This window comes from Marmota marmota, unplaced genomic scaffold (assembly GCF_001458135.2).
Source record: "Marmota marmota marmota unplaced genomic scaffold, marMar, whole genome shotgun sequence".
Taxonomy (NCBI): domain Eukaryota; kingdom Metazoa; phylum Chordata; class Mammalia; order Rodentia; family Sciuridae; genus Marmota; species Marmota marmota.
Window position 1 is genome coordinate 56,853,846 of NW_026000026.1, and position 26,253 is coordinate 56,880,098.

Here is a 26,253-nt window from a genome sequence, read left to right on the forward strand (position 1 = left end):
AAATAGCCTTAGCAACTTAGCAAGACCCTAAGGAACTTAGAGAGACCCTGTCTCAAAATGAAAAATAAAAAAGGGCTGGTGATGTGACTCAGTGGTTAAGCACCTCTGGGTTCAATCCCCAATACCAAAAAAAAAAAAAAAAAAGAAATGATATGGAACACTATAAACACAAAAGACAATGAAACAGAAAATGTATTCATAGGTATGATTCTTTAAACCAATTTTCAGGAACAATGGAAGAATACAATTTGCAATATTAAAAAGAGTACCAATTACCAACATACTGCATTTAAGAACAAAATATTGGGGCTGGAGTTGTAGCTCAGTAGTAGAGCACATGCCTAACACTGGGTTTGATCCTCAGCATCACATAAAAATAAATAAGTATTGTGTCCATCTACAACTAAAAGTAATATTTTAAAAAAGAACAAAATATTGCTTACATATACATGCAGAATAATTACAAACTATATAAGGACAAAGCCAAGCTGTCAGCAGAACTCTTCTCCTGGAAGACAGTGCAGTAATAGCTACAAAAGCTTCAGGGAAAGAAAGTGAGGCCTCTGGGCATGATTCTTACTCAAGTGAAAAGACAGGTGAAAGGCAGGCATCTTTGGACCTGCGTGAACTCAGAAAATACAGAGCAAAACTGGACAAGTGGATAAAGAAAATGTGATATACACACAATGAGATATTATTCAGCCTTTAAAAAGGAAAAGATCTACCATTTGCCCTAGCATAGATGGACATGGAATCTGCAAGTGAAATAAGATACTAAGTGAAATAATCAGAGTAGAAAGAAAAACAAAAACAAAAACATGATGTCACATAAATCTTACTAAAAAAAAAAAAAAAAAATCAAATACACAAAGAATGAAACCATGATTACCAAGGGCCTTCTTATTCCTGAACTTCTGCCATCCACTTACTGTCCCTCTATGGAAAATCTGGGTTTTTTTTTGTTTTTTTTTTGCCAGGCAAAATGGTACAGGCCTATAATCCCAGTGACTCAGAAGGCTGAGACAGGAAGATCCCAAGCTCCAGACCAACAAGTGTCCAAGAGAGAGGGAGGGAGGGGCAGGCCAGGGAGGGAGAAATGTAGGTCAAAGGATACAAAGTAGCAGATTGGTGGACTGAACAAGTCTAGGGAATCTAATGTATGACATGAGGCCTAAAGTGAGTAAAACTGTGGTGTATTAGAGATTTCTGTTAAATAAATTTTAGTCCCTACACACACACACAAAATAACTATGTGAAATGATAGGAAAAAAAAAACATGTATTAAGCAACAGAATCTACTCAATTTAGAGATAAAATAGAAATATGGATAAATTGGGAGTGAACATTGAATAAATTTAAGTATAGAAATAAATTAACCAATGCAGATATTTTGTTATAGAAAACAATATGTGCAAAATTTGACAAATTAACATGTCATTAAAAATCAGGAGAAGAAATAGAGGAAGAGGGTGGGAAAAATGTGCCAAGAGTTTTGTATTTTCTACTGAGAAGTCATTAGATATTATATACATTTTCTAAATCAAGAAAAATAGTTGAGTACAATATGTAAATTTATAAAAGTAACCAGTAGAAGAATTAAAAGTAGGCCTTTCAAGTTATCAGAAAAAAACAGAGAAAAAGTGAATGTGGGGGCAAATCAAATACAATATTGAGTTAAAAGAGAAAATAAAGTAATATGAATAGAAAAATAATACAAAAAGAAGACTAAATATGGGGCTGGGGTTGTGGCTCAGTGGTAGAGCACTTGCCTCATACACATGAGGCACGGGTTTGATCCTTAGCACCACATAAAAATAAACAAATAAAATAAAGATATTGTGTCCATCTACAACTAAAAAAAAATATTTAAAATTTAAAAAGACTAAACATAACTGTACTATCAAAAAACATAAGTGAGGGCTGGGGATGTGGCTCAAGCGGTAGCACGCTCGCCTGGCATGCGTGCGGCCCGGGTTCGATCCTCAGCACCACATACAAAAACAAAGATTTTGTGTCCGCCGAAAACTAAAACAATAAATAAATAAATAAAAATAAATAAATAAACATAAGTGAGATAAATACATGGTTTGTTTTGTTTGAATTTGTAACTGGTTCAAAAACCAAAACCCAATTCTTTGTTGAATAGGAAGGTTAACCAGGAAACAAACAAACTCAAGAAGGTACACCATGAAAATGGAACTCTTTAATATTATATGATATTTCTTAAAAAGAATTCAGTATGATGCCAGTGACAAGAATAGGTTGAATTAAGGGAAATGCAAGAACTGTAGCATAAGTATGTAACTAAATGCAAACATCAATAATATAAGTTTAAATTGAAAAATTTATAAAGGAAAATAGAACAATTATTTTGTTAATAATTACCTCTTGAAGGCTGGAGTAGATTAGTGCTTCATCCATGTATGGAGATATCACACTGAACTCCATTAATATGTACAATTAATGCATGTTAATAAAAACATCAAAATATAATGCATGAATCAGAATTTTATATAATATTATTTATTGTAGTTTATTAAAGGTTTTAAACTTTAATTAGCCCTTTGATTTAAAATGAGAACCCAATATTTTTTTTCTCCACCAAGATGCCAGTATTAAAGTTTGTACTTTGGCTTACATTATGCAATACAGAATTTGGGTCCTGAAATTTTAAACTAAGAGTGATACTAATTGTTTCATTATGAAACCAAAAAATGTAATTAAAAAATGTAGATGCTCCTAAAATTTCTAGTGCTTGAATTGTATGTTTTGGATAAGCCTTGAAACAATGTGGAGTTATCTTATTCCTACAATAACTCACATTTGTAATTCTTCAGTGACACCAACTATACTAATTAAAGAAAACTGAAAAAGATTAATTTACTTTTTAAATCATATGCCCTATTTTGGTAATTGATTTTTTTAATACGACAATTGGGGGCATAGAGTATATGGTCATTACTTTGATTTCTGAAAATTGTCTTCAGCAGAAGAAAATGTCCTTTATAAATGAATTTACCTAAGCAAACTTTTATTAACAATGAGCAAACACATGTAGAATTATTCACTAATTCTCTTATAGAGAAATAGTGAATATAAAAAAATATATGTAAAAAATAAATATAAGAAATAAAATTATCCAGATGGCCATAACATTAGTCAAGAGAGCAAATTTATAGGCCAGTCTTTCCTAAAGAACAAGAAAATTTTCTGTAAACAATATAAGCAAATAATTAATTGTTCCAAAACTCTTTAGCAAAAAAATTACTATATGTAGTACAACAGATCAGATCTAACTAAGAATTTTGATCAATACTGCAAATGGTGCCAGTTTTGGGTACCAAAACCCAATTGGTACCCAATTGGTATCATATCTCATAGAGACTAAAACCCAGGTTTGGATATTTGAGAGTGCCAGGGCAGTAAAAAGCTAATAGGAATTGATAGGACACTATTGTCTGAGGTAGATATTTGCAAAATCATTACTTAAATCATCCCCAATGGTTATCTGGAATGAAAGGCCTACCAAAGATACAATGAAGAGTTCATGGCCAGCCTGGGCAACACAGTGAGATCCCATCTTAAAATAAATGGAAAGAAAGGAAAGAAGGGAGGGAGGGAGGGAAAGAAGAAGAGAGGGAAGGAGGGAGAAGAAAAGGATAGAAAGAATTTTTGAAAATACAGCTTTGGCTAAAAGCTAAAACTAGTGGAAAACAGACAAAAAAAATCTTATAGCAATTGCATTTTTGGCATCTTATGAACACTATGTACTCCTAAGCCTCAACTAATCTTTTTATCTATATTAACCTTATAAAAAGAATCAGGACTCTCAGAGTGTATGTGATTCCATTATGTGGTGTTAGAAACTATAAAAATGAGTGTGGAATATCCTTTTATGGCCAGGAAAAAAAACTTTTGAATAAATGGATCTAGGAAATGAACAAAGCAATGAATTAAAGATCTTATTAATGACTAAGTCATTAATAATGAAGATGGAATAGAACAGGGTGAAAATAATAGATTTTTTTTTTTTTTTTTGTACAGGGATTGAACTCAGGGGCACTTGACTACTGAACCACATCTCCAACCCTATTTTTTGTATTTTATTTAGGGACAGGGTCTCACTGAGTTGCTCAGCACCTCGCTTTTGCGGAGGCTGGCTTTGAACTCTCAATCTTCCTGCCTCACCTTCCTGAGTCAATGAGGTTACAGCTGTGTGCCTGGCTACAGATGTTTTTAAATAAATAGAATATTTACATGGGCATACTATGTTCATATGTGTATATACATGTTTCAGTTATATATTTTTGTGAAACAAACTACCTCAAAACTCAGTGGCTTAAAACAATAGTATTGCCGGGCAGAGCTCATTGAGGATGACTTATCTCTGGTCCATTGAGAGTTGACTGGAATAATTCAACAGGGTCTACATCCTAGATTTGATCTCTGTCCTGAGGCCATTTATTATATTAAAAATATTTTGAAGGATGGACATGTTTTGAATCCTATTTTTTTCTAATTCTTGAAAAACAAAACAGTTCTTTCTTCAGCTAATCTCTCTCTTGCAATACCTTATCATACTAATAAAAGAAGAAATGGACACTTTCCATGTTGTACTTAAAAATCTCCTTAGCCAAATCTAATTTTATTAGATACACTTTCTTTTATATCAGTGTGATAGCATTGCCAAATATTTCATCAGGGAAAGAGAAATTTTCTAACTGCTCATTTATCTGCCATATTCACTGTTCCTCTAGCTTTCTCCAAAAGTCTCCTTGAAAAATCAGTTGCATACACTTTAAAAGGTGATTTAATAGTGAAGGCCTGTCTTTCATATCATAGTGGAGAAAAATTTCTAGCCCATTTTTTTTAATCCCCAAATAGTCTATAATGAACAATTGAGATACTGTCAAAAATATTTAAAAATAAAACCATAAGCTTTTAAATAACATAGTTTAAAAAGAAATTAGAAAACATTTTGAGAGAATAAAGCAAAAACGGAAGGTGTGTGTCCATAAGCCAAGGAATGGCTGGGGCCACTGGAAGGTGAAAGAGACAAGATACCTCCATAAAGTGTTCAGTGGGAACACGGCCCTCCCAGCACCTTGATTTTAAGTGTAGTCCCCAGAATGCTCCCATTAATGATTCGTCACTACCTGAGAAGACGAGGTACTAATGAGCAGAGTAGAGTGCTCCCAGTGAGTGAACCCAGTTATGCACACCTGAGTGTTATAAAAATAAAAGAAGAAACAAAGAAAGGAACTGACAAAAGAATAACCAATGGAATGAACAAGTGAAAGGATGAATAGATGAATGATCCTGGCACCAAACTGTTTGTGAAGTTGAGATTGACCCATATTCTTTTGAGATTCTTAAGAAAGGGAATCAAATTTGCAGAGTTTAAAAGATATTTTCAATCAAAACTGTGAAGAACTTGGCTGAATTTTCCAGTTTTAATGTTTTGATACATTAACAAGCAAATAAAGGTCTCATTTTTATTAAAAAAAAACATTTTGAATTGAAAATAAAACTCAATATAGCAAAACTTGGGGGATGCCCCTTAGCCAGTGCTTAGAAGGAAATTTATTGCTTTTAGTGATTGTGTTAGAATAAAAACAAGGTTCAAAAATCAATGACCTTAACCATCACATTACAAAATAAGCAAAAGCAAAACAAAACAAAAAATTCTAAACCTAATGTAAGTAGAAGAAAATATATGAGAACAGAAATCAATCAAATAAAGAGACAAGCAACAGAGGAAACCCGGATGGCTTTAAGCTTGGCAATGACCTTTTAGGTAGGAAACAAAGGCACAAGCTGTGAAAAATATAACAAGCTTGACTTATTAAAATTAAAATTTTCAGGTTTGTGAAAGAAGGCGAATAAAAGACAAGCTGAAGACTCGAAGAAAATATGTGGAAAAGACACATCAGATAAAGGTCTGCTATCAAAATATATTTGAGAGTGTTTAAAACTCAACAAAAAGAAAACAACTCAAAACGGGGCAAAGACTTAAAGAGAAACCTCCTGAAAGAAGACATACTGATGGCAAATAAGCATAAGAAAAGATATTCCATGTCATCCATATCACATGTCAGTAGGGGAATGCAAATTAAAGCAATAAAGGGATATCACTACCTACCTATTGGAATGGTCCAAATCCAGAACACTGACACCACAAAATGCTGACAAGAATAGAATATGGAACAACAAGAATTGTTATTCAATGCTAGTCTGAGGGCAAATTGATATAGCCACTTTGGAAAGCAGTTTAGCAGCTTCTTACAAAACTACACACACTCTTCCACACTATCTAGCAGTAGTGCTCTTTGGTATTTATCCAAAGAAGTTGAAATTTTATGCCCATAAGAAATTTTCACACCAAAGCTCAGAGCAGCATTATTCATAATTACCAAAATTCAGAAGCCATCAAAATGTCCTTTATAACATGAATGGACAACTGTGGTACATCCAGACAAGAGAATATTACGTAATGCTAAAAAGAAATGCACTACCCAAGTCATGAAAAAACAAGAAGTGCATAAATGAAAGAGGGCAATGTGAAAAGGCTATCTATGTTTTACAATTCTGGGAAAGGCAAAATTAAAAGGATCAGTGGTTGCCAGGAATTAGGGCAGAGGGAAGGATGAATAAACAGAAAAATTTTAGGGCACTGAAAATACTCTGTATGATACTAAAAATATGGGTACATGTCATTATATATTTCTCCAAAGCCATGGAATATATGCTAGGGGTGAGCCCTAATGTAAACTATTGACATTGGGTGATAATGATGTGTCACTGCAGATTCATCAATGTAGCAATGAATTACTGGTAGGGGAGGTTGACAACAGCGATACTTCGCATGAGTGGGGGCAGAGCGAACGTAGGATATGTCTGTATTTCCCAATTTTGCTGTGAACCTAAAAATGCTCTAAACCTATTTTTGAAAGTAACAAATAAGAAGGAAAAAAGAAAAATTTAATAAAACAAAAAACCGGTTCTAAAAATATCAATAAACTGGGTGCATTCCTATAATCCCTGTGACTCACAAGGATTTCAAGTTTTATGTCAGCCTCAGCAAATTTATGAGAACCTGTCTCAAAAAATAAAAAGGGCTGGATGTAGCTCAGTGATAAAGCATCCCTGGGTTCAATCCCCAGTACATTAAATGAATGAACGAATGAATAAAATTGACAAGCTTTAGAAACAAAAAAGAAATATCATTACAGATTGCATTTTACATTTACAGGAAATATGAATAACTATATACCCCTCCTAAAATTTGACAACCTAAAGGAAATGTACAAATTCCTTAAAAGATAGAAGAAACTATAAAAACTGACGGAAGAAATAGAAAATATGAATAATCTCATATCTACTTACACCAATTTCAAATGTTCTTCCTGGTCAAAAGAAGTCTGTCAAACATTTAATTAAGAAATTATACTCCTATACAAAACTCTTCCATAAAATAGAGGAATACACTTTTCAACACACCCCATATAAAAAGGATATTAAAAAGTTACACCTTATGCAGTGTATACATGTATCAAAACATCATATGGTACACCATAAACATGTACAATTATGTTTTTATGTATCAATTAAAAAATTAAGAAAGCAAGCACAGGAAATCTCTGTGACTTTAGGAAAAGGTTTCTTGAGTGGGATACAAAATATACTAAATATTAAGAAAAAAATTAGTAAATGTAATTTAAACACATTTGTACTTTGAAATTACTGTTAAAAACAAGGTGTTAGAAGATAATATTTATAATATAGATATCAAATAAAGAATTTGTACTCATGATATACTTAAAAAATGCTTTAAAGAAGACAAACCAAATACAAAATGACCAGAAAATTATACTTAACCTAAGAAATACAAATGACCAAAAAGCATGTGAAAAAAAGCCCAGTTCATCAGTCATTAATAAAATGGAAATTCAAACCATAATGTGATTCCACTGCACAATTATTGTAATTCCTAAAATATATTAACAATAGTTAGTGCTGTCAAAGATACAAAACAACTGGAGTTTTCATGTACTGCAGCATGGTAGAGCCAATTTGAAGAGTCTGGTACCTTCTTAAAAAGTTCAGTCGTGTACTTGTCATTATTCCTTTTCAAGGTATTTTCCTGAGAAAGAAAACATATACACAAAGCAACTTGCAAAGAAATGTTTATGGAAGTTTTATTGATATTAACCTAAAACTGGAAACCCCTTTGTTAGGTGAGCAATTACAGGAAGGAATGAAACCGGATGTGGTAGCCCACACCTGTAATCCCAACAACTCAGGAAGCTGAGGCAGAAGGATTGGAAGCTCTAGGTAAGCCTCAGCAATTTAGCAAGACCTTGTCTCAAAATAAAAAAGAAAGGAACTAGGGAGGTAGCTCAGTGGTAAAGCACCTTTAGATTCAGTTCCCAGTACCCACCCCAAACCCACCATAAAAAAAAAGAAAAAGGAATGAACTACTGATAGATGCAACATATACTAATCTAAAAACAAAACTAAGCAAACAAAAAAACCAAAAAAAAAAAAAAAAAACCCAAACTATGCCGAGCAAGTTAGATTAATAAAAGAATGTACACTGTATGATCCCAGTGGTTTTAAACTCTAATGTAAAGATAAATTTAAACTACAGAATTTAAAGCAGATTAGTGTGTAGATGTCTGGGCCAGTTTCAGAATTGGATTTGACATAGAAGGGGCACAACGAAAACTTTTGGGGTGATGGAAATATTGTATTGTGTTTATGTTAGTATATTCTTTTGCCCAAATGTACCTGTATGCATTTTATTATATGTATAGTATTCTCAATATAGATGACTAAAAGAAAAACTTGAGTTTCCCTTTTTAGGATGTAGATAACTATCAAAGAACACTCCTCTCAACCTAACAAGAAAAAACATGGATAATCTATAAAATCTTAGTTATTTTTAAAACCAATTTGAGCAGAGGCTACCAGGTAACCAAGTCAGCTGAATTGCAAAGAGTGGAAAGATTCTGAATTACAGTACTACAGAACTACATAAACTACAGTAAGGAGGCACAGCATGACAGAAAGAGTGCTTAAAATAGGTAAGTATAAACCAGGTAAATTTTAATAATTCTTAAAGGCTGAATGTGGACTACAGCTTGTGGTCACAAATGCAGTGAAAACATCCCTGTGTCAATTTAAGACAGTTCAGTTTCAACATTAGATCCCACATTATAAAGCTCTTATTTGGTCATTTCTTGGATAAAAAGCAAGCACTGTGAGAAACCAATATGTAACAGGAAAAGAGTATGGCACTCCTATAATCTGAATCTATAGTTTGAAAAGTTGTGCAACAGATAAACATATCCCATAAACAATCACTTAGGATTATTTTAAGGATAAAATGCAAATACTATTTTCCTTTTAATTCTCAGCAAACTAGAATTAGAAGAAAATGTCCTTAAGATAAAGAGCATTACAAAAAATAAACTCCTTCAGTTAACACCAAACACAATGGTTAAAAACTTCCTCTATCCCACACAGCAAATTGTCCATTCTTTTCCAAGTTTGAGGCCAGCCTGGGCAAATTAGCAAGATCCTCTCAAAATAAAAAGGAGCAGGGATGTAGCTCAGTGGTAGATAACTTGCCTAGCATGGAAGGCCTTAGGATTTATGCTCAGTACTGTACCCCCCCTCCCCCAAAAAAAGCCAAACCAAATAAAATATAACCTCTAAGAATCTAGAATGAACCTATTAGAGCTAATTAGTGATTATAATAAGGTCAAGAAAAAATGTTACATCCAAAAAATGATTTCTCAAAAATCACATAAAATTATTTACAATAGCATAAAAATATGAATTTATACTTAGGTATACATCTAAAATACGAACAGAAGCAAGATTAGTACACTGAAATACCACAACACACCAAGAGAAATTTAAAATTCTAAATAATGAAAATAATGTTCTATGTTCATGCGATGAAAATCTTAGTATTAAGGGGCTGGGATTGTGGCTCAGTGGTAGAGTACTCGCCTGGCACGTGCAGGACCCTGGGTTTGATCCTCAGCAACACATAAAAATAAATAAGTGAAATAAAGGCATTGTATTGTGTTCAACTACAACTAAAAAATAAATAATAAAAAAAAAAGAAAGAAAAATCTCAGTACTGTTAAATTATCAGTGTTTTCCAGTACAATCACAATCAAAACCCTAGTATGCTTTTGGGTAGACACTGACAAATTTGATTATAAAATGTGGAAACATAAAGAAATTAGAAAGGCTAAAATAATTTTGATTATGGTTTACTATAAGCATTAATAATTAAGATAGTGTGGTGTTGGTATAAAGACAAATGCAAAGTAATAGGACAGAATAGAGAGCTAAGAAACAGACCCATATATATAATTGATTTTCAATAAAAGTGAAATTGAGATTCAATGGAAGTCTTTTCAACAAATGGTGCTGAAAAAACTGGATATACATATCCAAACAAAACTATAACTGATCCAGACTGCACACTATACATGAAAGGCAAACTCAAAATTAATCAAAGACTTAAATGACTGAGGCATTTAAAACCAGATATCAAGTAACTTTGCAAGGCCCTAAGCAACTTAGTGAGACTCTTGTTTTAAAATAAAAAGCAAAAAAAAGGGATGAAGAGATGGTTCAGTGGTTAAGTATCCTGAGTTCAATCCCACTCCACCCCCCAAAAGTATAATCCTTATAGTGTCGTGTGTGACCTTAGTTTAGGTAAATATTTATACAAAGAAAAGAGGAAAAAATGATAAACAGAATTTAATAATTAAAACTTCTACATTTAAAAGCAATGTTTAGAAAATAAAGACAAACCACAAACTAGAAGAAAATATTTGCAAAGTTTACTAATGAGTTGTATCAATAATTATATTTCATAAAATTGGAAAAAATTTGAACATACCAGTGAAAAGGATGGCAAATAAACACATTAAAAGATGTTCAACATCATTAGTTATTAGGGAAAATTAAAACCACAGTGAGTTACTATTAGAATGGCTAAGGTTTTAAAGGTTTTTTAAAAACTGACAACAGAAAATCTCACACATAGAGTAATTAAGAACTCTCATATATAAGAGGGAGGAATGTAAAATGGTACGTTCAACTTGGGAAAGTCAGCAGTTTTTTCTTTTTTTAATAAAGTAAAACACATAACCTGAAAATACTATTTCAAGAAATTTACCCAAGAAAAATCAGAATACATGTTTACCTAGAGAATTGTACATGAATGTTTCTACCATTTTCATAATAGCCAAGACTGAAAATCCAACTTTTTCATCCAGCTGCTGAGTGGATAAACAAATTGTAACATACCCAATACAAGGTATATTTTCAGCAGTAAGAGAATGAACTACTGTTAAATGCAAAAACGTGGATGAACAAGAGCATTATGTTAAGTAAAAAGCAGACTCAAAAGACAATATATTAAATGACATTATGGATAAAGTAGTATCTATATGAAAATATCAGTGTTTTCAGGGGCTGGTTAGAGGAGAAAGAAACAGAATTCATTAGTAGTGATGGAAACATTTTGTACCATAAATACAATGTTACACAACTGTATAATCTGTGAAAGCCAATCACACTATATGCTTAGAAAGGATGAATTTAACTTATGTAAACTTGATCTGATTTTTTTTAATGTGAAAAATACAGCAAGCAAGAGGATTTATTTTGGTTATTTTTGCTACTTGAGATTGAACCCAGGGGCACTCTATCACTGACTGAGCTACATCCCCAGTAATATTTATTTTTGAGACAGGGTCTCCCTAAGTTACTGAGGGTCATGCCATATTGCTGAGGCTAGTCTTTTAACTTGTGATCTTCATGCTTTAGCCTTCAAAGTATTACAGGTGGGCACCACTATGCCTGGCTAGATGGTAATTTTTAAATTTTACTTTTAAAAACATTGGAAATGCAACATGTTTCTATTGTATTAGGGTCTTTACAAGATGGGTTCTTTAGGTGTGAGTAGGAAAAGATAATGTATCAAGCCATTTAAAAATAAATTTCTTTTCAAAGGGTAAAGGGATAGACAAATCAAATTGTTTTATATTTTCCTATTATGTCTATAACATCACCATTATTTCCTAAATAGCCATAAGTTATTGAAACCAATCCTTCGTTTATATGTAAGTATATTCTTTGTAACAATGAAGTTAATTTCTGTATTGATTATTTAAGTCAGCAAAATAAATACACTATTGGTAAGACTCAGTGGCTTATGCCTGTAACCCAGGCTACTCCAGAATTAAGGCAGGTTGATCCCAAGTTCAATGTCAGCCTGGGCAACTTGGTGAGTTCCTGTCTCAAAATAAAAAAGGGAAAGAGCTGGGGATGTAACTCAATGGAAGAAATTTGTGGGTTCAATTCCCTGTTTTGCAAAATGAAAAAAAAAAAAAAATAATTGGAGTCTCTCCCTGCCTGCTGCCAATTTTAATTTCTAGAAATGACTTAAGCATTTCTATATGTTTCAAGCGCCCCAGGTGATTTTTATCAGCAAAATTTAAAAACTGGAAGGCAGTAAAAAGACTTAAGTATTCAGAAGATACTGATAAGGCATGCAACTTACTAATAATACCAATGGATCAAGTTAACAATAGCAAGATAAAAGACAGGCAACATTGGCATTTATAGGACATAGGCATTTCTGAGAAAAACACCACAATAATGAAAAAAAAAATCCAATTTTAGGTATTGGGGATAAAGCAGTGAGTTAACAAAATAAAGCCCCTGCTCTAATGGAACTTACATTCTACTGGGGAGGTAGTCAATGGCAAATGATCAAAATACATAAGGTCTAGTAGAATACGTAAGAGTGGTGAAATGCTAGGGGAAAAAAAGCAAGGTAAGGGGTTTAAAAATGATGGACCCAGGATACTAATTTGAGATGACAATTGAGCTGTGAACTAAAGGAGGTGACAGCTTGGTAAAAATCAGACAAACACTTTAATGGAACAATGCTGACCCAGAAGGATTCTTCCATGTTCTAAGAGCTGCAATGGTAGTAGTGATTCAAAAAGACTGGAAACAGCTGAGAGAAAAGTACCTTAGTTAGGTCAGACGTAATAAAAAAAGGGGAAGGCATTTTAATGTTATTGGTGCAAAAGGGGTGTTTGGTTTTACATATTTTAAGATTAGATATCCACCAGCTATTACTTAAGTGGAGATGAGATCAGGGGTGTGCTTAAAAGCAAAGATACTCAGCACAAAAAAGAAAAAAAAAAGCTGTTGAAACAAGGACAGAAATCAAAAGTCATATGATAGCAATACAGCCTCCGGAAAGTAAACAGAATTGAGACAACATCCAAGCTAAGAAAATCAAAAAACAAAACCACCTCCACCTAGTCCATCAAACTCTAGGACACCATAGACAAAGCTTTAAGATTTGAGAAGTAAACAGATGAAAAAATATAAACAGTGGGCGGCTCAGTTCCACAGTTCATTCTATAGAAGAAAGCCTAAAAGTATATAACACTGCAATTACAATAAAAGCGACATTTTCTTCCAAACTATGCTTATCACCAATGCAATCAGTATCTTAGCCCTTTTAGTAGAATTATTGTTTCAGACTGTTTATTCCTTCAGTTTAATATTTAAATCAAGACTCAAATGTAGAGTGGACCATGAAATTAAGAATATCTCATTCATTTGTGAGTTTAAACCACTAATATTTCTTCATATTACAACTTGTGTTTTTGTTTTTGTTTTGTTTTGTTTTTAACTAAAGGACAAAGTAGCTAGAATTCTGTTAGGGTAGAAAAATTAGCACATGAAGGTCCACTGGAGAATTTCTATAGACACTTAGAAAAAGAATCTTAAACATTTTTTTAAGTCCTCTTTCCTAAGTAATCACATCTTTCATCTTTATACATAGCTAAGATTTCCTATCCTTCACTCTTCCTTTACAAGGACTCCCAAGATATTCTATAAGGAAATCAACCCATTAGGTCCTAAATTTTTAAAAAATTTAAAAATGAAAAACTACACATAAATTGTACTATAAGATCACTTATTAGCCATTTCCAGGAAAAAAAAATGTAATTTTGATTGAATTATTTTCTTTCAAGTATCTACAACTGAATGGCCTATGAATTTTTAATACAGAAGTTTTGACGTTATGTCTCCAGATATTTTTACTGCTGCACTGTTCTCCAGTTGTCTCCCTTTTAACAACTTTCCTTCTTTGAAAATCTTGTATACAGTGCTACAAAAATATGTAAATATTTTATATTTTTGAGTTTTGAACTTAATCTGCTTAAAAAGATTTCTGTATAAAGATGTTTGTACAGATCTATTCAGAAAAAATTATATTATTTGCTAATAAACTAAAAAATTTAAAACTATCTCCCATTTACCAATATATGGTCATATTTCAGATATTAACTGGGTAAGCCTAAAACAAAAATCCCATATTTAAAAATTAGTTGCTTTTCTAAACCTCCATCCCTTTTCAGTCTTTGTATTTATAAAGCTACAGCAATTAATTATGATCCAAAGTTAATTTTCTAGTCAGAAACAAACATGCAGAGAAAAAAGACATGTCAAATAACTCGTGTAATGTTCTTGACAAATCACATGAAAATGATAATCTGTATAAATCTGTTAGCACACAATCTACCCAATCTTTTATTACAAAAACTACAAAACCAGATTTTTAATAAAAATCACATGTAATCTAGAGTATATAAAATTCTGACAGTTGTTTATTAAGCCACTCACACCCTGAAACTAATGAAGGAAATCATTCAAACTCCTGCTTTCATAGTCTTAAAACTATATACCCTAAATAAGGAATATTTTCTTTATAAGCAGAGAGGTCATTGCTTTTAATAAGAATCATTTATTGCATATTATTAAAGTGGAGAGTTGACTGATACAATGTTATGCAAAATCTCTCAGGCTTAAACAAATGGATAAAAATAGTAAAGCACAATGAGCATGAAAGAGACAAAAAAGTAAGCATTTTTATAGAAAATGATCCCTGTTTAGGTACTCATGTTCTTCTCTATTGTTTCTTAACATATTTATGGCTTGTTCCTTTCCTAAATAATTACATTTTACAAATAATTACATGTTTACTATCAATAAATGTTAGTATTAGATTCTTCATTCAACTCAGCTAGTTGACTGAAATATTAGAAAACTAGAGCTCATTCTATTTCCAAAAATACAATACTGTTCTATGAAATTTGCACAAAAGGATATAATGCAAATGTCACAGCTTACTAAAAAATAATGTATTAAGAAAGGTCAACCCCAGCCCCTTAGCTGTGTTAATATATTGAGCAGCATATTTTTTTAATCTAATGCTCTTGTGCAATAAAATTATTTATATTAAATGTGGAGAAAAGTGGAAAACTTAAAAAAACATGTCAGCACTGAGTTCTTTCTTCATTTTCATATTTAATTAGAAACTATGGAGTTATTCCTTCATATGATGTTTCAGATATCAGGAACAAACACATCATCATTCTTCAGGGCAACTATATCTAAAAGAATAATCTGTGTTTAAAGGGAGGGTGTTATTTCATTCACATCATATAAATTTTAAAACTGACTGGATAAAAGGAAAATATTAAAAAAATATATATACAAACTTTAGTAGATTGAAGCTTCTACAACAATTCAATTTGGACATGTATAGGAATATTATAGAAATATGTCCATATACTTACATTTGTCAAAAGTAAGGTTCAAATTTGTTACATCACAGCAAACATCCAAGAATGAATGTATGCCATGATTCAAAATTTCCCACTGAATACAAGAAATAAAAAATCTATGAATAAATAAGGCATCCTAAAATATTATCTGCAGAAAGCCAAATGGTCCAACAAAAATTTCTGTGATCTAAGTTTTATTTCATAGAAAGATGTACATAGTCTTCAAAATTGATTATTTGTAGTACTACACATTACCAATTTTCAACTGCTTACCAAAATATCCTTTCTCTGGTAGCTAAATATTACTTAAGGGGGAGAAAAAATGATTAAGTGCTTTAGGGAATAAGAATGCAGGAGAAAAGTACAGGAGCCCACATATCCTTTTTCTTAAATTTAATTTGTCATATATAAGGTTTTTATATACAATCAGTGTGCATTGTAACAGTTTATATTAAAAGTCAATCAAGTTTGTCTAAAATGTTAACCTGGCTGCATAGCACATTTGACATTATTGCCCACATGAAAAGGGAAAACAAATGGATTTACAATAACTTTTGGCTGTTTTGGATTCTTAGAGTGTTCATACACCTACTCTTTTAAACCAAATGCATCTGAAAAAAATGTTTCCAGAGCATGCAGTTTAGATTTTTCATATTATTTCACCATTTTTTTTAAAACTACAAACACAATATTGGCTAAAAAAGAAAAAAAGGTGGGGGGCATCACATGTATCTAATAAAATATTCAATATAAAAAAGAGAACTAATGGAAATAAGTGGCGCCTTTCCCCATTTTTTTACATTCTAAACAATGATTCCATCAAGACAAATCATTAAAAAGTGTTATTAACACTGTTTTTTTTTTTTGTTTGTTTGTTTTTTTAATAAGAAGGCCTGAGTTGGTAGGGAAAGGAACAGTGAAAAAAAAAAAAAAAAAGCCTGAGAAGGGGAAGGAAAGTAAGGAAAGCTCATTTAATACATTTACAATAATTTACAGCCATTTTTTTCTTGTAAAAAGGCATAATAATAGATCACAAACAGGAAATTTCTGGCTATATTACAGATATAAGTACAGAATTTAAATATTCAAGCTTGTGATGAAAAGCGGCAAGGTGGTCGCAGTGTACAATGTAAACAAGTAGCTTTGGAAAGTGAACAAAGTCCTTGAGTGTTTTTTCTTTATTAAGAAAAGAACTCTCTTTCATTCCTTCCTGAAACATGATCACAGGTCAGAGTAAAGTTCATATACAAACATAATTTAAATGAAGGTCAGTCTAAAATCACTGACTTAAAAACAGTTTTATCCAGCCTATATTCGAGGGCAGTGTTGAGGTCCCTGTTATAGTAAACATTTTCCATTTCTTTAAAAAATAAAAAAAAAAGTACTACAATATCTGTAGCACAGTGCAGCATAATCCTTAAATATAAAAATATTTTCTCTTCTGTTGGGATAATAGACCTTGCATCCTGGAAAGAAGTAACAATACTGCTACTGATAGAAGATCTGTTTATATCTTTCAAGTCATGTAAGGCAATTACTGTGTTGGTTTATGATATATGGCTAAAAGAAAAGTCCAGAAAGACAAAACATCAGTTTTTGTTATGTTTTCCGACTGCTCCAGGTATGCTCAGGTGTACTTTTGTGTTCAACTGAATGTTCAAATGGAGATCTGGAGCCATAAGGAGACCTCTGATCTAGTGGTGATCTAGGGCCACTACTGGAAGCTCTGTGGTCCATTTGCCAATCTGAGTGATACCTATAATCCCTGGAAGATTTATGGTGTATATATTCAGAACTTGACCGGTGATCTGAATGTAACCGATGATCTGAATGAGATCGATGATCAGAATGAGATCGATCTTTTAAACTTCCTTCCAAATTTGACCTGTGATCTCTACTCCTGTGATCATCCAGTTTTCTGTGTTTTTCTCTGTCACTGTAATATCTAATAAGAAAGAAATTAGGTTTTTTAGTCAAACTAATAATTTAAATTTAAATGTTTCAAAAATAATTTTATTAAAAAACAAAAATAATATTTTAAAACATGCTTTTAATTGTATACAATCTCAGTATTTCATTAAACTATAAGAATGAGCTTTAAAGTTACTGGAAATATCTCTTTGAGAAAATTATTTAATGCATAAAACTAAAGTGATCCATACTGAGTACCTCAGTCAGTAGATAATTTCCCATGCCCATCTTAAGAAAACTGCTACTTTTTATACTATGAAGCACTTGTAATAATCCATCTTGTCTGAAAGTTGGAAAGTGATAACAAGTATATAAAAAAAAAAAAACCTTAAAATTCAACCCTTTTTTGAATGTTGAAGATAAAAAAAAAATATATAAATGTTAGAATGCAGTCTAAAATAATGTATAAAGGATAATTTTCATTAGTTGGTGAAGTCTATTAAAACCTTCCTCAAGGTAACTTGGTCTATAATGTTTTAACACATAAATCATTATGTGATTTTACTCCATTCGTGTGGCAATTTGCTAAAAAATAAATGTGGTAATTTAAAGAGAAATAATTTCTATGTTTGTTTAAAAAAATACACTGAATGTATGTTTTTTGGTTGAATAAAAGTTCTTATTAAAAACAATACAAAATTGCCTGTGAAATTATATATAAGTATATATTACTACAAATATGCCTTTTTCTTTTTATTATATTCCCCTTTCTAATATTAAGTCATTCTATAATGGTTATGTTTAGTATGACAGAGGTTCTCAGAGAAGAAATTGCTGCTGTGAGCATAACTAAATACAATGTCTTCTAATTTTTTTTTCTCATTTTAGTGCTGGGGATCAAACTCAGGGCTTCTTCGTGCCTGCTAAGCAAGTACTCTATCACTAAGCTATATCCACAGCCCTTCTAATTTCTTGCTGATCTTTACTTTCATTCTTAAAGTTTCTGAGTTTACTTTTTTTTTTAATATTTATTTTTCAATTGTAGATGGACACAATACCTTTATTTTACTTATTTATTTTTATGTGGTGCTGAGGATCCAACCCAGGGCCTCACACATGCTAGGTGAGCGCTCTACCACTGAGCCAGAACTCCAGCCCAGTTTACTTTTAGTAATGATTAAAAACACTGCTTTACCAATAAAGGAGTAAATGCTATTGTGCTATTATTATATATTCAGGCTGCTTATTCTTCAAAGGTTTCAAATAATAAAAATAATACATATTTTAAACTTCCTGCTTTCAGGACTATACCAGAGTGCTGAGATTAAGTTTAACGTTACATTGTATTCATATGAATTATTTTTTTCTTCTCATGATTTTTTAAAAATATGAAATGCAGAATTCCCTTCACCAAATTTGAACCGTTATTTCATCATGTTCTATTTTACCCTACTATATTTTGAAACATATTTGAGGCAACAGTCTCCAAAGCCAATATTGTAGATATATATTAGAAATAAAATATCCTCTTAATTTAAAGGTACTTTTAAACAATAATGAATGCCACATGAACAGAACTCCTTACAATAACTTTCATCTCTCATTGCATATTTTGATTCAGTTTTATAATCCAAAACCCACTTTATACAGAAAATCAGTTCTTATTAACAACAAAAAAGTGCTGTATGTCAATTTTTCTCATTTACAGAACAAGACCTAGACTGACTGTGTGAAAATTAACTGGTTGATAGGTCAAATACAGCAAGTATGGTTTAATTAAAAGGAGAAGGATATGAATAAGCAAAATTTCAAAAGTAAATTGTCAAATTTACCTGCTGTCTTGCTTGTAGTGATCCCACTCACGATGATCTTTACCATTACTAAATGATGAATATGGTCTTTTCCTGGAATCTCTCTTTTTGTAAGAATCTCCCTGATGACGGTCTTTATGATGATCGTGATACTGAGATAAATGTCTATCAGAAGAATAACTATCCCTGCTGCTATCATCATGATTTGTATTTTCTTTTAATCTTTCCACATCTGTTGGATAAAAGTCCAACTTTTGTTAATGACTTTAAAATATGTGGTAAAAGCAACTTCTAGATAATGACTCCTGCCAAAACAAAATCATTTCCCAAATATAGGCAGTTAAACCATTTTAAAATGGTCTATAAAAGCAGCATAACTAAAGGTCACTGGATTCTGAAATGTAAAAAAAAAAAAAAAACCACTCACAATTGATAAATACAGGGCCCACACCATTTCTCAGATATTTGTGCCCTTATACAGAAAGAATACATTATTCAAAGTTACATTACAAAGAATAAATATTCACCTTAAAAAATTATTTTACAACTTGTACAAACTGACAAGTTGGCTGGTTTATGGAAAAGATAATAAGCTAAAACATTACTGTTTAAGAGAATAGATTTTTATCTAATAATGTAGAAATATGTGAAAATTATAGTATTTTCAATATAAAGGTACTTTTAAATTGGAACAACTCAATCCTTTTTATAATTTGATTAAAGCCCCCCAAAAGACAATTTTTTTTAATCTTCCAGAACAGTTAGTAAAGCTTACTTACCTGGATTTCTAATTATATGAGCACTGGAGTTACTGTTCTGGTCATTGTTTTGCTAAAATAAAAAAAGAATCTTTTAAATGCCTTCAAATACCCCTATAAAACAGAGGAATAGGTGGAATTCTTTAAAACGGAAATTCTGATAACAAAGTTTCACATAAGACATAAAAATGAATATGTAACATTAACAAATCTTCTTTTTTCTCTAATCTATCCCATGATTGTTTTTTAAAACCAACTTTGAGATTTTATATTTAACACAACAGTTGTAAAAACAGTAATGAAAATTCCCTTATGTCCTTCACCTAGCTTCTCCTAAAGTTAACATCTTATATAGAATAATGATCAAAACCAAGTAATTAACAATGATTGACTCAATACTATTAACTGAAATATACTTTATTCTGATTTGACATTTTCTCTAATGTCTCTTTTCTGCTCCAGGATCCAATCTAGAACTCCATGTTACATTTAGTTATTGTGTATTTTGTGATAATTCCTTAGTCTTATTGGCACAACTTTGACATTTTTGAAGCGTACCGTCATTTTCTGTGATTCCATTAATTTCAACTTCCTTCTGTGGATCTTACCTACAATATATATATATATATTTTTTTTTTGTGGTACTAAGAATTGGACCCAGGAGTATTCTACCACTAAGCTATATCCCACAGCCCTTTTTATTTTTGAGATAGGATTAGCAAGGCGCAATGGCATACACCTGAAATCCCAGTTGACTCCAGAGGCTGAGGCAGGAGGGTTCCAAGTTTGAGGCTAGACTTGGCAACTCAGGGTCCTAACCAAATTAGGAATATCCTGTTTTCAAAATAAAAAATAAAAAAGTCTGGGGACACAGCTCAGTGGTAATGTGTCCTTGGGTTCGATCCCTAATACTGAAAAAAAAAATTATATATCAGACACAGGATCTTCCTAAATTGTTCATGCTAGCTTTGAAGTTGTGCTCCTTCTGCCTCAGCCTCCTGAGCAGCTGCAATTACAGGCATGCACCTCCACACCCAGTGATGTTATTTTCTAATGTTGATTTTTCTGTATCATTCATTTCTTCTACATTTATTAGTTGAATTATTCTGTATTGAAGAATGAATCATGACTTTAATGACATAAATTAAAGAATAAAATATGATGCACTATTTTACCTGAGATTCTTGGCGTTTTTTAATAGCATGCTTATATAATTTATGCAATTTTCTTGCATCAAACTCAGTAAATTTAGATACGAAAATCCATAGGTTTCTAGAAGAAAAAAAGATAAAATTACTCTGGTGGAAAATATTTAGCTTTTTCATAGAACACCAGTCCCTGACAAAAACACATATACATGTAAAATTAGCCATTAATGAGACAAAGTCTAAAAAGATTAATTTTTGGAAGACTCTAATGATACAGCTCTAATTTCTCTTTCAAACCCCTTCATTTTGGAATGAAGAGTAGTAATAATCCTGATTTGAAATGGACCCAAAATATGTAAACAAACCAAGGACGAACTCTCGAGATTTGTGTTATTATACAGACTTTGTATGAGATCGGGTTACGTTAATAGCCTGTGTAGAAACATCAGCAGATGATATGAATTAAGCTTCTCAACAAAATGGTCTTAATGAATTAGAAATTGTTATTTTGGGGGCTGGGGATACAGCTCAGTTGGTAGAGTGCTTGCCTTGCATGCACAAGGCCTTGGTTTTGATCCTTAGCATCACACACACGCACAAAAAAGTTGTTTTTGTGGGGGAGATGTGGGGGAGTAGTGGGGATTGAACTCAGGAGCACTCAACCACTGAGCGACATCCCCAGCCCTAGTTTGTATTTTATTTAGAGACAGGTTCTCATTGAGTTACTTTGCATCTCGCTTTATCTGAAGCTGCTCTGAACTCTCAATCCTCCTGCCTCAGCCTCCTGAACTGCTGGGATTACAGGTGTGAGCCACTGCACCTGGCAGAAATTGTTATTTTTTAAAGAATCATTTTTGAATATTTTTAGTTGGAGATGGACACCTTTACTTATTTTTATGTATGCTGAGGATCGAACCCAGGGCCTCGTATGTGTGAGGCAAGTGCTCTACCACTGAGCTACAACCACAGTCCAGAAATTATCATTTTTAGTGATATTATGGTCACAAAAGTAACAGGATCAGACACTCTAAGGTACTGGATGGTATATATCTTGACCTCTCTTCCCATCCAAAGGCAGCATCAGTAATTAATGAAAAATTTTAGAGATGATTTCCTAAAAAATATGTATATTAGATAATCAAATTGTATGCCTTAAATACATATTTTTTATATTTTCAGATACAGCAAAAAAAATGCAATATTAGGTTCCATCAGAAAGCACGAATATTCTCTGTAAGTATAGCTGCACTAAAGTTTTAAAATTTTCTTCAGTTTATTATAATCATAAATAATTTAAAGTTTTTTAAAAGCAATCTTGGCTAAGAAAACAAATGAATTTACAGACTATCTCTAACATACTTGTATTCGACAATTAATTCACAAGAGCAGGTGGTAGAAAATTATTAAACTACTTTTTTATTCATAATTAACTTCTTTTTAAAAATGTTTTATTCTAGAAAAATCTAGTCAGGAATTAGATTCTGATTACATCACCTACATTACTGTTGTTAGGCCAAAAGCACTAGAGGTGTTATGACCAGACAAGGCCAAAAATAAAAATAATTAAAAAAAAAACTAATTTAATCTCTGAAGTATTTATCAGTTGGGGTCTTTCTGTTCCCCTTTTCCCTTTAAGGGAAATGGACATAACCAGAGACAGGAAGTGGCAGGAGAAATTAACAGCAAGGAACATGGAAACAATGTAGTTAAGAATGAAATGGGAGAAAAATAAAAAATATTATTTGCCCAATCTGGAAAAGAAAACAGACTGGAGCATGGCCTTTAGAGGTAAAATGACAAATGACTGGGGATGGGGGGGGCGGGGAGAGAGCTCCTGACTACCGGTCTCTCTTCTTCCAAAGACTCTCTCCTCACTTCCTAATAACTAACTAAATCTGAAATAACATCTACTTGTATTAATCACTATTAAATTAGCTAAATTTGGCATCAGGAATAATGACTGCATTGTCTTTTATTTTTCAGGTTCATGAAAGGTAAGCAAACTATAGTCAAGATTATGTTTGGGAACCATTTAACAGAACAAATTAAACTTTAGATCTTGAACGTTAATAGATAAAGGGGAATATGGTCAAATTCTTTAAGTCTAATATACATAACTGAACTTCCTTGCATTTCTCTTCTTCTAGGGTTCCAGGCTTTGGAGAACATTATGAATTAATAAGGTTTGAGAAGAATGGAATAATTCTGTTTATGGCACAACAGCCCCCCTCCACCCCCTTCACAGGTTTGTCACCCACAACCAACCATGGTCTGAATATATTAAATGGAAAAAATCTTAAAAAATAAATAATGTTTTAAATTTTGAGCCAATCTGAGTAGCAGGATGAAATTTCATGCCATCCTACTTGGTCCCAGTCCTACTCCATCTCACGTGGGATGTGAATTATCCCTTTGTCTAGCATACCCATGCCGTGCTACTCGCCTGTTAGTCATTTAGTAACTAATTTGGTTTTCAGATCTACTGCAGAGCTAAAGTAGTGCTTATGTTCCAGTAACCTTTTTATGGCCCCCAAAGTGAATGCTGCCAATTTAGAAAAAGAAGCCATAAAGTGTTTCTTTTATGTGAAAGGTTAAAGTTCTCAACAGATAAAGAAAAAAAAAAATCATACACTAGGTTGCCAAGATCAAGAGTAAGAACCAATCTTGTATCTGTGAAACTGTGCAGGGGATTAAAAACAAAAAACAAAAAAAAACATGCTCCTTTTGTTGGTTATAGATACAGTACAAGTACTGAGCTAAGATGGAAAAGGCATTAATATCTTGCTGTGCCTAATTTATAAATTAAACATTAATGTAGTTATCTATATACAGGCAAAAACCTAGAATACATATGGTTCAGTACAATCCCTGGTGTCTGGCACTCATTAGGGGTCCTGAAACATATACCCTGCAGATAAAGGCAAACTGCTATGTGTCTATATTCCACTTATAAATAAAAGATTATGTCAGACACTGTGTACTTTAGGATCATGGTCTCTCATTCATCATGATACAATCAAATTTACCATGAAATAACTGAAAAAACATACAGTGCCTCACAGTTTAAAAAGGGCTTGAATACAGATATCATTCTGGAGATAACAGTGGAGCTCAAAGATACTGATAACTGTTTAAGGTTACAAAGTAAAAAATGGGGACACTAAGCACATTTTCTGATGCCAACTTTAGCAATCATTCCAAGATCTCATACATGCAAAAATTTAGGCTACTATTATTATTGTCCATGCATGGATTTGGTTTTTCTAAACATTATATTTCAGTTTGTACTTGTGTACAAAGCCTAATGGTTATTATAATCAACTTCCTAGCTTCTTTTTATAAATGGGTTCTAGTTGAACTTACGAGAAAGGAAATGAAACAAGGAATGGACATACACATATACATATATAAAATTTTAATCCTTAAAGCTCCTCCAGTAAGTTATTTACACTTTTTGTTTTTGATATATAGCTACAATGCATATAGCAAATAAGTCAACAAACTGACATCACTGACAGTTATGTGCCAGTCTTCTTTCCTAATTAAGTCTAGAAGTTGGGTTTAATTTTAACTCTGATCTGGATCTGATAATCATTTAGATGTGATTTGTAAAATAAAAATAGTATCACAGCTCAGACTTACAACATTAAGATAAACTGTGTTCCATCTTTTTTTTTAAGTAAAGGGAAAAAATAGAAGTTTACATTTTACATTGGTTGGAATATTTTAATTTTTATGACTTTATATACATATGCAGAAGATAAACTGCTAAATTTATGTAAAATAAATTCTTTAGGCACACTGATTTCTAAAGATGTTATTGAGAATAATTTGCTGAATTGCAAAGAAATTTTAAAATAAAATACAATGACTTTTATTTTAAAATGAATACCTCTTTTTCCTATTTAAAAGCAGAGATGCCACCTGTAGCTTATCATGATAGATAAATAACCATTCATGAATAAAATGCTTTGAAATTAAAGGGAGAAAATTAAAACATTCTCTCACATTACTTCTTTAGATGCTATTTTGTCACTTAATCTTCAGAGGTAGAAAAATAAAAACACAAAATAGTTACAAATTTATAAATTGCCCAGTTCCTGAAAAGTTATGTCACTTACTTTCTCCACTGCTTTATTTGTTCAGGATTTGTATACTCTTTCAGACATTCTGTAATATGATCTCCAATTTTTATTAAACACTGTCTAGTATGCTCCAGTTGTTCTCTTTCAGAAAGGCCTTTCTCAGGCCTATCAAGTTGTTTCAAAGCTGCTTTGACAGGCCTCATTCTTTCTTTACACTTAAAAATGGGAAAGATATAAATTTATTAAAAACATGAATTCAATAAGATCTATTTCATTGATATTTATGTGAGTAAATATAGCAATGTTTGTGGCAAAATATGCAGTTAAATCACACAACTAATATACAAAGATTTTCATTATTTAAAAATCAATCTTTAAGGAAGCAAAAGCTTTGTAATTTACTCAGCTGAAAAATAATTGTTCTTTATACTACAGTGCCCCATTCTGAGTAGACTTAAACAGAAAATACTAAGAGATGGCAAGAGTAATACATTTCAGAGTAAAACTTACCTATAATAATTATAAGTAAAATGCAAAAAAAAAAAAATGGATCTTTATATAATACAGGTTGTATAAGCTGTCTAATCCAAATCTTTGAGACAAAGCAACAATTTTTTTTTTTTTGGTGGTACAGGGGATTGATCCCAGTGCTTGACACATGCTAGGAAAACACTCTAAAACTGAGCTGTATTCCCAACCCTTTTAACTTTCTGAGATAAGTTCTGGCTAAGTTGCTCAGCCTGGCCTTGAACTCATAATCCTCCTATTTCAGTCTCCCAAGTAGCTGGGATCACAGATGTGTACTACTACACCCAACTAATGATAATTTTTGTTACTTTTATATTTTGAGT

At 32.0% G+C, this 26,253-nt stretch overlaps 1 protein-coding gene across 5 annotated transcripts in view; it reads right to left on the reverse strand.

Annotated features, from left to right (window-relative positions):
- Positions 1-7,221: 7,221 nt before the first annotated feature.
- Chd1 (chromodomain helicase DNA binding protein 1) overlaps positions 7,222-26,253 on the reverse strand; it is a 77,498-nt gene continuing 58,466 nt past the window's right edge. For 4 of the 5 annotated variants that reach the window (XM_048811479.1, XM_048811480.1, XM_048811481.1 and 1 more), the window contains 5 exons: positions 25,439-25,617; positions 21,345-21,441; positions 20,191-20,242; positions 19,433-19,643; positions 16,364-17,634 (listed from right to left, as the gene is read on the reverse strand). In XM_048811479.1, coding sequence (XP_048667436.1) covers positions 17,289-17,634; positions 19,433-19,643; positions 20,191-20,242; positions 21,345-21,441; positions 25,439-25,617 — 885 coding nt within the window. In that variant the 3' untranslated portion in view covers positions 16,364-17,288. Of the gene's footprint in view, positions 8,144-16,363; positions 17,635-19,432; positions 19,644-20,190; positions 20,243-21,344; positions 21,442-25,438; positions 25,618-26,253 lie in introns of those variants that run through there. The other variant, XM_048811482.1, reaches the window with a different exon arrangement.